This window comes from Protopterus annectens, chromosome 1.part0 (assembly GCF_019279795.1).
Source record: "Protopterus annectens isolate FY-2018-M chromosome 1.part0, PAN1.0, whole genome shotgun sequence".
Taxonomy (NCBI): Eukaryota; Metazoa; Chordata; order Ceratodontiformes; family Protopteridae; genus Protopterus; species Protopterus annectens.
This window is the reverse complement of record NC_056725.1, coordinates 1,806,599,133-1,806,614,929: the sequence shown is the minus strand read 5'-3', so window position 1 is coordinate 1,806,614,929 and position 15,797 is coordinate 1,806,599,133. Positions and strand designations below refer to the sequence as shown.

Genomic DNA, 15,797 nt, shown 5'->3' with positions numbered 1-15,797 from the left:
ATAGGAACTCTTCAAGATCTGTCCAGGCCAGGGGAAGGAGGGAGGGGCAAGAAAGAAGGCGAGAAGACAACTAACATGGAACGTTATGGTAGGTACATAACTTCTAAATGTTAAGTTGTCAATCGCCTTCATTCTTGCTGGATGGGACCGCGTCCCTAGCACCTGTATCCCAGGTGGCTCAATGGAACAGACTCTTGAGAACTGTGGAACCAAAACTGGCCCTGACTCTGGAGGCCAAGTCTAACTTGTAATGAGAGACAAAGGTATGAGGCGTGGCCCAAGTAGCTGCTGCACAAATGGTATCAATGGGTAGTCTATCCTGAAAGGCTGCAGAAGTGGATAGACTCCTGGTTGAGTGTGCTTTTGGTTTAGAAGATAGCTGCTTGCCTCTGAGAGAGTACACATAGGAAATGGTGGAAGTCAACCATCTGGATAAGGTCACTTTAGAAACTGGAAGACCTATCCTGTTTTCTGCATAGGAGACAAATAATTGGTCCGATTTCCTGAATTGTTTAGTTCTATGCAAATAGTACCTGAGCTGACGATGGACATCCAAAAAACGAAGCTTCTGTTCAGCTCTGTCGGAATAGTTTTGGAAAAAGACTGGTAGATCTATAGATTGGTTAATATTGGTTTGAGACACAACTTTGGGGAGAAAGGACGGGTTCGTTCTTAAGGATACCCTGTCCTTATGAAAAACCAAGTAAGGGGAACGAATGCAGAGAGCTTGAATCTCGGAAACCCTTCTTGCTGAAGTGACAGCCAGTAAGAATATAGTTTTCCAGGTCAATAACTTCAAAGAACATGAAGCAGACGGTTCGAAGGGAGGTAGCATCAAGGATGGCAACACTAAGTTTAGATCCCATTGCGGAGGAGGATGCTTTATAGGCGGCTTTAGGAGAAAAACTCCTCTCAGAAAGGCCTTGCATAATCTATGAGACATAATGTTATTGTCATGCAAGCCAACATGATACTTGGAAATAGCAGCCAGTTGAACTTTAACTGTAGATGAAGAGGATCCTGAATGAAAAACTTCAGCCAGGAAATCTAAAACAGAATGTACAGGAGCAGTAAAGGGATCAATATTCCTGGAATTTGCCCAAATAGAAAAACGTCGCCACTTGCTAGCATAAACAGTCCTAGTGGACGACTTTAAAGAAGACACTAAGATGTCTCTGAGTCAGAGATCATCGGTAGCCTGGCTAGGGAAGGAAGTGGAGCAACCAAGCAGTGAGGTTGAGAGAATGAATGGCCCGGTGCTGCTGACCCGACTGGTGGATCAAGAGATCCGGAACTGGGTCCAGATGCCAGGGCTGCACCAGAAGGTGACGATGCAGAGACGGAAACCAAATTTGTCGAGGCCAATAAGGGGCAATGAGAATCAATTTGGCCCTCAAAACGGTGGCTTTCTGAATGACTTGTGGAATCAAGGGAAAAGGAGGAAAAGCGTACAGAAGTCCCCGGGCCAATCCTGGGTTAGAGAGTCTCTCAGGGTTGGCCTGGAAGGGAAAGAGGGTGAAAAATCGGGCACTTGTTTTGAGGAGTAGCAAAAAGATCGCAACAAGGAGTGCCCCACTTCAGAAAAATCTGATCCACTACAGATTGATTGAGAGACCACTCGTGAGGCATCAGAATGGATCTGCTCAGCCTGTCCGCCAAGAGGTTGGACCTGCCGGGATGTGCGTTGCTATCAGAAACCGATGAGAGGAGATTGCCCATTGCCAAAGTCTGAGAGCTTCTCGACACAACGGATAGGACCTGGTCCGCCCTGCTTGTTGATGTACCAGACCACGGACATGTTGTCCGTTTGTACTGCAATAGTCCCGTGGGAAGAAAGTCGTTGAGGGCCTGCAACGTTAAAAGCACCGCTCTCATCTCCAGGACATTTATGTGCAGATGGTATTCTATGGGTTGCCACGTCCCGTGGACCATCCTGCCCTGATAATGCCCCCCCACCCGATCAGAGAGGCATCCGTAGTAACTGTGGCAACTGGAGGAGGGGGAACAAAGGGTCGGCCCTGATGAAGAAGAGGGGAAGATATCCACCAATTCAGATGAGTTCTGCACGACTGTGTGACTAAGATTTCGTGCCTCATCGGGAGACTGTGGTACGACCACTGAGTGAATAGCATCCACTGCAGAAGACGCATGTGGAAGCAAGCCAGTGGTAGAAGAACAATGGCCGCAGCCATAAGACCTAGAACCTTCAGTATAAATCTGGCTTTGACCTTGCTGCTCTGCAATAGAATCCGAACGAATTTTTGGATGTCCAGAATTCTTTGATCTGTTAGTCTGGCTAACATTTTGACGGTGTTTAATTCTGCGCCTATAAAGGTGATAGACTGGCAAGGCCGCAGAGAAGATTTTTCGAAATTTACTGAAATTCCCAAACTCCTGCAAAGCTGCACAGTGTAGTCTCTGGTCTGAAGAAGCTGACACCTGGTGGTGGCGGAGAGGAGCCAGTCGTCCAAATAAGGAAACGCCTGGAATCCTTGACGTCTCAGATGAGCTGTGACCACTGCCATGCATTTGGTAAACACTCTGGGGGCTGAAGTGAGGCCAAAGGGCAGGGCTCTGAATTGGTAATGACTGGTCCCTAGCCGAAAGCGGAGAAACCTTCTGGAGCGCCTGTGAATCTTTATGTGATAGTACGCGTCCTGAAGGTCTATAGAGCACATCCAGTTGTCCTTGCCCAGAAAGGGCAGAATGGACTGAAGCGTGACCATCCGGAATCTTGCCTTCTTGGCAAATCTGTTTAGACTGCTCAGGTCTAATATTGGTCTCCAATCTCCGTCCTTTTGGGGACCAAAAGAATCTCAGTAGACGCCGGATCCTACCTGGTCTGCCGGCACAGTCTGGACGGCTCTTTTCCTAGGAGCTTTGAAACCTCCTGTTCTGCCAAATCCCTTTGACCAGGTGAGATGTCTGGAAGGGATTGTTGAGGTCTGGGATACCTTTCAAGGGGATTTTGTAACCCTCGGATATGATCGACTGTACCCACATATCTTGTGAGAGGGAATGCCAGGCTACTGGGTACAGCGAAATCCTTTCCCCGACTGCCTCCAAGGGTGGACAGTCGGGCAACACCTCAGGGATGCTGAAAGGGCTTCTCAGGAAGAGACTCCCTGTTGCCCTGGTTCTGAGGACCCCCTGCCTCTAGGGCGTCTATTATTGTTACCCCTCTGCCTCTGGGGGTAAACTGACCACGTGTGTCCGGTGTAGCTCCTTGGGCTTTGCGGAACCACATCTTCCCTTCCTTCTGACCCTTGGGATATGGTCTAGAAGGGGTGGAAAAATGGACTCCAACGGCAGAAAGAGTTTTACCGTCCTGCTCACACCTGGTCAAGGTATCCTTCACCTGAGGTCCGAACAAAGCCGAACCGTCAAAGGGGGTATTGGTGAAGGACGCCTTAAAGGGGTCCGCAAAATTACAAAGCCGCATCCAGGCTTGGCGTCTAAGAGCAACTCCTGTGCCTGCGGCCCTGCTCGCTCCATCGGCCGCATAGGATATGAGCCGCATGGAGGAGTTGGATAAGGAATTCAGGATTGCTAGCTGTGAGGCAATCTTTTCTTGAGCCCCAGCAGCAGAAGGATCCTGGACCACTTCTCCCAGTTCCTTGAGAACATCTCTTTGAAGCCTGGTGAAGTGACAAAGGTAGTTCTGCAAACGCATAGCAAAGGTCGCTGAAGAAAACATCCGCTTTCCATACCTGTCCATGGTCCTAGAATCCTTGTTAGGAGGATGGACAGGTACTGAAGGATCCGCCAGTTCCTTCTTAGTGGCCGCCGCCACCACCATAGCATCCACAGAGACGCCCTTGGAAAGAAACTGTTTGTCCGTAGGGGCCGTAATAAACTTGGATGGTCTCCTGGGGACAGGTTCCACAGAATCTGGAGCCGCCCACGCCTTCCGAGCCACTACCTGCATAAGTGGGTCGAAAGGCGGAGACACCCAGGAGGTGGACCGTCGGGTTCCAATAGCCTCCAGGTATACCGACTCATCCTCGGAGGGATCAATGGATGGCCAATTCCCCCTCTGTTTGAGGAGCTCAAGGATGTCTGAAAAGGAGACATCCTCAGAGGGGGATCGTGGGGAACCCTCCAACTCATCTAAGTCGGTATCAGATGTAGTAGACTCGGGGGAGTCTGTGTGTTTCCTCTTACACGTCCTCTTCCGAGGGGGTTCACCTGCCGGATCAGGAGAAACTTTGGAAGAGGAGGAAATTCCCAATGGGGAAACCTGGGGCGATGGATCCCTGGGCCTGAGAGCAAGAGGCTGGCAAGAGGTGTCTACAGGCACCGAAGAGGGAGGAGCTAGAGGGATGGACCGTTGACCTGGCTCAGTAGCCAGGACACTCCTCATCACCTCAAAGGCTCCCCTCCCCAGGAGGCCGGAATATCCCCGATCCGAGGATACAGGAATTCCCGGCTCCACTGAGAGGGAAGGCTCCGAGGCCGATGTCGGTGCCGAGCTTACCAAAGCGAAGCCCGAGAGGAGAGTGGGGTCGGACAAGGGTCCGATGCCACTAGCCCCTCGGAGCTGACAAGGAAACCCGACGGGATCCCTCCAAGGAAGGCCTCAAGGAGGAGATCGGAGCCGAGGACGACGGAGCCGAAGGATGTATCGGCTCCAGCGCCGAAACAGTCGCTGTCCCGAGAAGCTCCAGCTCCGAACTCTGGTGTGGAGTCGGAGGAGGAAGTTCAAGGGGTGAAACAATAGCCGAAGTCTGCTGAGACGGGCTATGGAGCATTTGGGCCAGTGCCTGCGACTTCAACAGCCTGCTTACCACCCTCTCTAAGTCGTGGTCAGACAGCCTGGAAGATCTCGAAGATCGGTTCCGAGGGCTCCGCTCCGACAAAGAGGAGACCCCGGAGCCGAGTGGATACTCTGCAACGAAGGGGACCGAGATCTCTTTCGGGACGAAGTCATCGGAGCCGAAGTCCCTGAATTCCAGATGGAGCCAAGGTTTCGGCTCCGATGCTGGATAAGGTGTCGGCTCCAGCCGGAGCCGACAAGGCCACAGTAGACCGGGTGTCAGAACCAATCGGTGCCGAACCCACTACTTTGGAAGCAGATAGATCGGTTCCAGCCGGAGTCGATCTCGGCTCCGACGGAGCCGGAGCCACCGGAGGAGGCTTGGATACTGTAGCCTGAACCTTCGGTGGCTTAGAAGGTTTACCAGACCCTGTTTTAGAGGGAGAACCTTCTGGCTTAAGTAAGCCACGGAGGATCAACTTATTCCTCCGTTCCTGCAGGACTCTCTGGCTAAAAGAGTGACACAAAGCACAGGAGTCCTGCAGGTGCAAAGGCCCCAGGCAGTACACACAAGAAGTGTGACCGTCTGTCAGAGACATTTTCTGACAGCACGAGTCACACTTCTTGAAGCCTGAGACCTTGCCTTCCTTTGACATAGTTCTAAGGAAGAAAGTCACACACACACCCCAACAAACACACAATTAATCCCCAATACACAGACACACAGGAAGGGATTAACCAATGGGGTCTAGGCCTAACTTAACTGTTTTAGAAATATAACAGAATTTAAAACTTTTTTACTATAAGGGAATAGGGTGAGGTTGTAGACACACTACACACTATGAAAGGGGGAAATAAATCCCTAACTAAGCTTGTTTTTGACAAAAAAACAACTTACCTCAGCTGGCAAAGGAGACCATTTGTGCAGCAGCTACTTGGGCCACGCCTCATACCTTTGTCTCTCATTACAAGTTAGACTTGGCCTCCAGAGACAGGGCCAGTTTTGGTTCCACAGTTCTCAAGAGTCTGTTCCATTGAGCCACCCGGGATACAGGTGCTAGGGACGCGGTCCCATCCAGCAAGAATGAAGGCGAGATTGACAACTTAACATTTAGAAGTTATGTACCTACCATAACGTTCCATGTTAGTTGTCTTCTCTGCTTCTTTCTTCCCTCCCTCCTTCCCCCTGGCCTGGACAGATCTTGAAGAGTTCCTATCAGGTTGTTTTCCTCCTGAGCCTTCATATGAGGACTCTTATTATGAACTTGTTTTCCTAATTATGTTAGGTTAGTCCTTAGCAGGGTAGGTTAGCTACCAAACGAGATCTGAGGTAGTTCCGCCTTGCATCATGGGATATAGGGTTGCCTCGAGCTGGTAAAAGGAGTTCTCAAGCTAAAGCAAGTGCCGAGTCGGAGCCGAGGATCGGCTCCGAACCCATCCAGCAAGAATGAAGGCGAGATTGACAACTTAACATTTGACAGTTCAAGGCCCTAGCTGAAAGAGTAGCAGAAGTGTAAACTTTTTTACCCCATCTCTCTAAGGACCTGGATTCCCTTTCAGAGGGGAGGGGGTTTTTGGCAGAGGTAGCTGCTACAGCCTTAGGTCCTTGGGAGATAGTCTCGGGATCTGCAAAAGGAGCCTTATACAAATGGTAATGCGTGTCCGGGACCCTGTAGTACCTATCGGGCTTAGCAGGGGCCGGAGGTAGAGAATCAGGAGCAGTACAAGCATCATTAAATGCATCATCTACAACAGAAAGAACTGGAGGTATGGCTAAAGGCCTATGTTGTGGTAAATGCAGAAAGGTTCTAAGCCTTCTTCTGGAGTCTGAAAAATCCTGGCCCTGCCACTGAAATTGTTCCCTCATAGCATGCAAGGTTTCCCCAAAGGAAAATTCCTCAGGCGGAGAGGCAGAAGGGATGGACTCTTCAGCATCAGTCTTCATAAGGGGAGAAAGGAGCCTCTGGAGGGTCTGTATCATCTGAATCATCAGAGGAATCATCTGTAGAAACTGGCTCAGGGGGCTCTGCTCTAGGCCTCTTCTCTGGAGGTGGGTGAGAGGCCCTGTCTGGTTGAGGTTGGGATCCCCAGATTAAAGAAATGAGATCCTCTGCTAAACTAAGCATTTGTGAACTAGAGCTAGGCCTGTGAGAGGGGGTCTTAGCAGGCACAGATTCCGTAGCTTTAGCTGCTTTAGCCCTGGCAAAGGCCTTAATGGACATGGCTGCAGGAGGCCTAGCAGCTCCACGTGCAGGGGTTGAAATATCCAAGGGAATAGTGTCAGATAATTCCTGAGAAACTGCAACAGCAGGTGGGATTTCAGAAGCCGATTCCACCAGGTTGGAAGAGGCCTCGGTAGAAGGTAAGTTTTCGGCTGAAGGAAGAACCGCTTGCTCGGTTTCAGCCAAAACCGAGACACTCGCGGTTGGCTTAACCGCGGTTTCGGCCAAAACCGCGGACCGCGAGTGTCTGTCCTTTTCCTTGCGCTTTTTAGATATTTGCGTAGTCGGAGGATCCGACGGCATAATATAAGCAAAATCGGAGCCGAAAAACTCCTCAGCAAATTCCGACCGACGTCTAAGCGTCCGCCGGTTAAAAGAAGCACAGGCTAGACAAGCTGCTACGTCGTGGTCTGGGCCTAAACAAGGTAAGCAGTAAGAGTGGAAATCTTTATGAGGTATTTGTTTCCCACAAGTTAAACAGTTATTCACTTTTTCTGACATCGGCTGAGGCAAGAAAGAGTCCCCAACGGGGTACTTATAGCTTTTTAGAAGTCTTCGGTAGTAGTAGAAGTATTCGGTAGTAGTAATCTCTGGTTCTGACCGACCGGCACTTGCGAACAGCTTCTGCTTCTGGCGCCACGCGGCAAGAAAGACTGAGGAAAATGGCGTCGGCTGATGCCTTTATACCCGAATAACTGCAGCTATGATGTCGGGTGAAGTGCGACACCAGCCGAGGCCAGACCCAGACTTTGGAATCCGGCCGACCGAAGGGCTGCCTGACGACAGGACAACCCATTTGTAAGGACTGCAGATGCATCCTTGAAGGACATCTGCATATAAAAGACACATATAAAATACTGCGTATAAATACATATAAAAACTGCGTACAAAACTATTAGTAAAAGACCTAAGTAATGTGCATAGATGTAAACTCCATAAATGCTGTAGCTATGAAAAACATAGATAAAAATAAGGCTAAAAATCTGGATCTAGTCATAAAAATCTATCTACAATATGTATGTATAACTAAAAGTAGTCTATGTCTCTAAAATATGAATAAATATAAATATAAGTGTAATGGGTGTATGAGGTGCCTAAAATCAAACATGTTTGAGGCGTCTTGCTTTCAAGAAAGGAACCAAGGAAGTAGAGCCATTAAGGCCTGGATATTTATCTGCATTCAATTTAATGATCCATCTCTGTTCACAGCTTTCAGTAAAATTTTCTATATCCCCTCCTCTAATGTTTTTGTGTATGCGCTGTAGCACAAAAAACTTAGAATGTGAATTATCTGCATTAATAATATGCTGGGCGAGTGCATTAGTGGGTTTCTTATTTTTGACATCACGAAGATGTTCTAGAATTCTGTCTTTAAGAAATCTATTTGTTTTACCCACATAAAACACCGGACATTTCTGACAAAAACAATAATAGACAACATCAGTGCTCTTGCAATCAGCATTAAGTATTAAGCTGTAACTGAAAATGATTGGTGGGGTGGACATAGGTATTTATACTGTAAATATAGGGGCAGGCACGGCATGACCTGCAAGGAAAAGTGCCCTGACATGAAGAAGGGATGGCTTTCTTAGGTACATCCTTGTTACATAACTGTTTCTCGAGTGACATATTGTTCTTGAAACTGAATAGTGGATCTTTACGGGTGATAACCTGTAACTGTGGTACCTCTTGTAATAGGTGCCAGTGTTTCTTAATGACGTCAACATATTGGTTGACGTCACTCGCAAACTGTAGCACTACTCTAAATTCATTATGTGGCCTAGAGTTATTATTAGATGGATTATTACATGGAACTACCTCGTTGTTGTTAAAATAAGGTCTACATTTAGTTGATCTCATATGCCATGCATCAGACATAGTTTTATCAATTTCATCAGGTTGGTATCCTCTAGCTATAAACTCAAATTTTAAATTATTTAATGCTAGTAGTGCATCCTCATCATCATGTAATCTTAATGTCCTATAAACTTGCCCTTTTAATACATTTCTCAGGATGTGCCTTGGATGCATACTAGTTTTGTGTTGGTATGTGTTCTTTCTAGTTGGTTTGTGGAAGATTCTACTCGAGGCAGTTAAATTCAGCTTTAGCTATTGTGTGGTACCTTGGTGTATTTTTTGTTAAATATAGTTCTGGTTTTGTGCACCTGGGTTTTACCTGAAGCTGTTTCTTTATACAAGAGCCAAAATATATCTGGACATATGGGTCGGACAGTTTGACAACCCGAAAAACCAAGGTAGCAGAGGTATAAACTTCTCACCTAGTCTTTCCATAGTCCTGCTGTCTTTATCAGAAGGAAGAAGCTTTGCTGAAGGCAGTAAATGAGATGGTTTGTCAGATACCACAGAAACCACATAGGGGTCAGCTGAAGAACATCTATATAGAAACTTGCAATCCTCAGGCACCCTAAAAAACCTATTAGGCTTTTTAGGGGCAGGGGACTGGGAATCTGCAGCCTGAGACGCAGCAGCAAAGGCATCCAACAAGGCAGCCAAAACAGGAGGGTCAGCAGAAGGTCTGGGAGAATCCATTTGCAGAAGCTCATAACACCTCTTCTGCACTTCAGAAACTTGGGCACAATCCCATTTAAAAAAACTCCATCATCCTGGAAATTGTCTCCAAAGGCAATCTCCTTCAAAGGAGTGTCAGCACTAGCAGACTCCTCCTCCTCAGAACCACAATCTAAAGGTGAAGGAATCTGGGATGAATAAGCATGGGATTCCTCATATGAATCCACCTCCTCAGAGGAATCCTGTTCCCGAGGCCTTTTAAGAGGACTAGAAGACCAAAAAGCAAATGGAACAGAAACTCCTTGAGGAGGTTTCAAAGCCATAAGGGCATTAAATAAACCCAGACTGAAATTCTGCATTCACTCTGAGGGTGCCTGGGAGTAGGAGAAACGTGCTTCATTTTTTTTGTTTCTTTTTCAGACATCTGCTTTGTAAAACCTAGGAGGTTCAGACACCGGACAACATTCCACAATCAGAGTCGGAACTTTTTCTCTAACCAAAAGCTGCAGAACACCCCTAAGCCCTTTGGTAATCAGCCACAGTTCTCCCCAAACATTCATAAGACATCTACAATGCCTCCAGGGATGTGCATGAGGCCAGATCCATGCCAGCCTACGAAGCAGTTACAAGCAGAGGAATCCACTGGAGAAGCCGGGTGATCTTATAGGCTTTCACTAGCGTTGGGAGAGACATCCAGTGGAGGCATTACAGCGAAGAATCACACCTAGACTTCTTGGCCTTTTTCTTCATGGACAGCTGACCCTAGCAGCAGGAAGTTCCCTCCATAGTCTCTCTTGTTAAAAGCTAATGATGTTGGTTCTCTAAATACAGGGCCAAAGAGGAAAGTCGACTATGGAGAGTCTTTGGAACAGGATGTATAGTTGTGGAAAGTGCTGAGACAAAATAAGCAATGCTTGTGACCATCTTTATTGGGAATCTGTCTCCTGCACTGGCATTTACCCTTTCTAGATGACATGAACCCCAACAAGCGACAAAAGGAAAAAAAAAAAAAGATAAAAGCAAAAAACACCAGTGGGCACTTACCTGCAAACGGCTAGGTGAACTAGCAATGAAGAGTGCATTCAGACAGACAAAAGATGGCATTCGGACTGGTGGCAAGGAAGTTCTGAGGATTGTACATATGGATGTCACCTTTATGTCCTATACAAGGAATGTACATGTGACATGCAGTGTACCTTAGGCAACCTAAAGGCTTTGGTATACTGGCTGGAAGTCTGGCTACCCTTGGCAGGGGATCCATATTGTAAGGAACACTGCTACAGTGAAATGGAAGGACATCTAAAAACACTTTACTATAAACATGCAGTTTGTTTTGTGAAAAGCTTCATGCAAATACTGTTAAAAGAAACTGTTTTACTTAGTTACATTTTTTGTTTTTTATTTCTTTCCCTCAGTCCCCTTCCAAACAATGACATGAAGTGAGGCAAATGCTCTCCTGTTTCCCACAAGTTTAACAAAGTCAACAAAAGTCCACTACTTTCACTTATTCTTCTACAGCTGTATTTCACAAATGCAGCTGATGATTTGCAGTCTCACATTTACTCACTAATTCCTGTGCTGCTGGTCGTCTTCTTGTTCATCTCCATCTCCTAACTCCAGATTCCGGTTCAATTCCAAAGTACTCCTGATTCTTCTGGTCAACTCCTGTGCTTTTCTGTCTCAAGCATTTTCCTTTGGAACAGTGGAAAATATTTCACTGCCAAAGTCTCTGTGTGATTTACTACCAGAAAAATGAGAAGCAGAGTCCACTTTTGCTTGATGGCTCATTTTTGTTGGTCAAAGCAGCTTGATGTCTCTCTACATTCCTTGATTACCAGAATAAATGTATTTCTTCTACCTGGTATACAATGAATAATCATTTTCCACAAACACACCACTGTCTCCAACTTTTAATACTTCTTTTTTGCCAGGATCAACTTTATCTGCTGGTCACGTTTGCAACTTTAGTAAAATAAGTCTTGTCTGCATTCTCAAGGCCAGATCTGGAACCTACAAACAATGCGCCCTTTCAGTTATTTGTGCCTTCATAAAATTAATACAGTCTGTTCCTAGTTTCAGGAAAATCAGATTTTTCCCTACATGCTCCCCTGCCCTAATTCTACCACTTTTTTTGAAACATCTCTTCTCACGCAGTCTCATACTCCGCCTGCCTGTTCTTCATTTCAAGCTCTGACTTTTGCACTTATCACCTCATCTGAAAATCTGTTTAAAGATTCTTCCATTTCTTCCAGTCTTTTGATATTTTTGTTGATATACTCTATTGTTTATTTTTATCAGCTCTGAGCACATTTGGCTTACTTTTTCGTCTAAATTACTGGCAACCATGTCTTGCCCCAAAGCTGGAGCTTGAACTACTGTTTGCTGAACAGCTGCATGATTCTTCCTAGTAAGTGTTTTCACTTCACCTTTTCTAGTAGATTTTCTTTCAGGCTCTCTTAGTTTCTTCTTCGCTGGCATTCAGGCAGTGTGCTCAACAGCTAGTAGCTGAGTTTTACTCTAGCTGACAATATCACTGGCTTTTTGTCCGTTTCCAACACTGGGAAAAATGAAAAGCGGTTGATTGTGGAGCCATCTTGCCTGAACAGGAAAGCATTAATAAACAAATATTTTTTTAAAATGGAAAGTTTCCCCCAAAGGGAACTTATTTGCCTAGCAAAGGAACCACACAAGCCTACTGTCGATCCTCCCCTCAAAAGTCTCAGGAGAGTATGCTTCTGCAACAGGAAGGCTCTGAAGGGGTTGGCACCCAACCTGTGTTTTTAGGCAGCTCAACTCGAGTTGATGTGGTAGCAGTGGTGAATATGATGGAATATACAGGGGTCAATCAAGCAGGCACAGATGTCTTGGCATTAAATTATGAGGTAAATGGAGGGAGGGAGGACTGAGCAGGTCTTTTGGAGTTAATGTTTTGGGGAGAAAAACCTTTACAAGTGGCTCGAATGTTAAACTTTCTCTAACAAAATGTCTAAAACAGGTGAAGTTATGTCTTATGTCTGTGATTCCCATGTCCAAGACATCATTACTGAGAAGCTGTGGTTGGAGTGGATTTTTTTTTTCTTCTGTGGGGTGAAAAGGGAAAGAATGCTGTTAACCAAATGTAGAATGAGATTCACTGAGAGTTGACTAGAGAAGAAAGTGAAGGTGTCTTGGTACAAGAATCTGCGGACTAGGCAGGCTAAGAGATGCGTGCATCTTTAACTTATGGAGAGCTACTCTGCTTTAAGCAGAGTTGTCCATTTTTCCTTTGTTATTGCTAATCTACCTTCTGGTGACAGGACATGCTATATTTTTTAGCCCAGAAAAGTACATGAAATTCAAAGTTCAGTGATTGGTTTAGCCACATGCCAAAGTAGCTGTAGTATAGTGTGGGTTAGTTATGTCATAAAGTTCAGTTTTACGGGGCTGTGGAGAGCTTCTGTCAGAGCCACAGCTCATACTTCTAGTTTTGTTGCCATTAAGTATGAGGTTACCGTATGGCAGTCATAATAACAGTGCACTTGGGTCTTAAGTGTTTTTTTTTCTCCCCGATGGTGGAGAAGGATGGGAGGGATCTGTAAGTTACCATATCGCTTACTTACATAAGGACTGCAATTTATTGTACAAAGCTAATAGTGAGAACAGTAGGAGTGAGAAAACCAGTCTTGAGGTACTCCATTAGTAAGGGGGCCATACAGAGAAGAGTTTCTTATCTGTACTTTGAAATATCTGTAAGGAAATTATGGAACAAAGGAATCAAGTCTTTGCTTATGTCTTATTTAAGGAGGGAGTTGGGAGTACTAAATGGCTTACCAGATCAAAAACTGTGGCCAATTTCTGTGAAGACTGCACTGGTAAGGTAGCCTTTGTCCACGCTCATCAGAACACTGGTAGTTAAGTGGGTAAAGAGCAGTCACTGTGCTTCTACTAGACCAAAATCTTTGATGGCAATAAGACAGCATGCTGTATTTTTAATGTAGTCCGAGTTGAGACTCTCCAGGATTTTTTTTAGTGTCAGGAGGATACAGACTGGCCTGTGTTACAGATTTCTGGTAGCACTTTAACAACGGCAGTCTTTCATAAAAGATCCTAGGATATACAAGGCAAGTTTGACTAGAGAGCATGCGCTCCTTGCTAACATCTTGCCTCTTTACCCAGTATCATACAGACTTCTGAGAGGTGATCTTTTGGTTGGTATACAAGACACCCCTAGACCTTCCTTTGATAAACCTTTTGCACATGCACAGCATCAAAATGACTATATTAAAAAGACCTACATTTTGCTTGCAACATAAGCAGGATAAGCTGAGAGACAGACATGTTTCTTAGAAAATTCACATTCTCTAGAAAAGGCTTCCTATTCAAAAGAAGCAGAGTTTCTCCTCTTCCCTATTTAAGCACAACTTGGACCAATAGATGTACAATTGGAAATTCACCACTGGTCTGGTGCCTATACCTCTGATGGACAAAATCAGTAAGTAAATCAGCCCCCTATATAAATCAACTTTGTGGGCTCACATTTGGGTTGCACAGCTAGGCTTAAAAGAGGTCTTAGTGGTCATTAGCTTAGTATACACCTATCAACACCCACCCTCAGGACTCCCCCACCCTGTGCTAGGAAGGTAGCACCTGTTAAGTCCCAAGACAAAATTAAAGGAACTCATTTGGCTAGCCAAGCTATGTTAGGGGTGACAAGGAACTGTTTGACATGAAGGTGGAATCTGCTCCAGAGAAAGTGATGGCACTGGGTGAAGAACCCAACTCTCCATCTAGTTTTATTTATTCCTTGATTAATGTTGATATCTTTACTTCTGGTACTGGCTGTGCAATTTAATATGCCCCAGGAAAAAGAGGTCATGAGGAACTTGATCCTCAAGGACATGGAAACCTAGGCATAGTGTGCTGTTTGTGATGTACAGGTTAAAAAAACTACAGTGGTGGTGCTGTAATGGGTTCTTTACAAAACAAAATGAACAAAGAAAGTTATGTGAACCAATAAGGAAATTTGAAAGAGTCTAATTTACAGCTTTTAGAATATTCTCAGTAGTCACTTTTGAAGCAGAGCAAAGGAGTATAGATGGGAGGGACAGGGTGAATTGTGGTAGGTTGCTAGGGAATTTAGAGAAGAATTCTTTTTAGGAAAGTGCAAGCTAGTAGCACGCTCGATAGCACGGTGAGGGGTGTCTTATTTGTCAGGATGCTTTGGTTGCGGATGCCCTGTAAAACCACTGACTTTTTTTTTTTAATACTGTACTGGTTGGTGCTAGAGGGGAGTTGGCCTAATGCCTCCCAGTGGCTGTTTTGACTAGATCTATAAGCTATAAGAATTACTGGCAGATTTCTAAGGATGGATTTTACTTTGAAGGACAAAGACTTATGCCTGATTTTGTGTAGGGATTTAAGTCCGAAGGACAGCCATTTGCAAGAAAAATACTTTTAAGCAGCATGGTAACTGGGGATAAGTCTGCCTTGGAGTGGTAACAGTTTGTCGTGGACTGATATGGCTACAGTCTCTGGGGTGCTTTCAGACAGGATGGAGGACATCATATTTACATACAAACCCAAGACTAGGAAGAGTTTTTCAGCACTTCTAAAGACTTGCAGGCGTGTAAGAACTCACTCGTTGGTTCAACACAAGCTTTGGTTTCAACTTAACTACCTCTAAGCAATAAGGACATTCTTCAGGGTGGGCTTTTTGTGTCAACTCCCGACACAAACTGGACTGTTCACAGAAATGGTATGAGGAGAGTTGTTTAGGCCAAAACACAAGAGGCATTAAACGGGCCCATCTGATGATGCAGCTTGATTAACATTAGAGCAGACTTGTACACAACAGGGCTGAATGGAAACAAACATTTTCCAAAGGGATAAACATGAAAATATTACTAAGGGGATAAACTCCAGTCCTAAACAGTTTGGAAAATAAATAAATACAATTGGTAAAAAGGAAGGACAACCTGCCTGTATTGATGTACCTGAGTAACTGGGGTAGATAAATGATGAAATTAGCAAGGAAAAGTTAGCAAGCTGGTTCCCGTGAGTGTCTTAAGACTCCTACTGCTACACTTTGCAGCTGGTCTCTCTAAATTTCTAATCATGGGATGCATAAAAGGCTCATGTGTACTGAAATACAGTTTCACAGTAATAAATGAACAGAATGTCATTTCCTGAGAAAGCATCCACCTAGCAAAATTCCATAACGTACTCTACTGCTCTAAATGCATACATTTCTCAAAGCTTAAACTTAAGATCAATCATCCTTTTCTCAATAAATCTTAGGTAATTGTTTTACA

The 15,797-nt window shown here is 45.2% G+C and overlaps 1 protein-coding gene across 1 annotated transcript in view; it reads right to left on the bottom strand.

Moving 5' to 3' along the window:
- TCP1 (t-complex 1) overlaps nucleotides 1-15,797 on the bottom strand; it is a 1,162,065-nt gene that overhangs the window by 442,362 nt on the left and 703,906 nt on the right. The window contains exon 8 of the mRNA XM_044075988.1: nucleotides 12,024-12,105. Coding sequence (XP_043931923.1) covers nucleotides 12,024-12,105 — 82 coding nt within the window. The remainder of the gene's footprint in view (nucleotides 1-12,023; nucleotides 12,106-15,797) is intronic.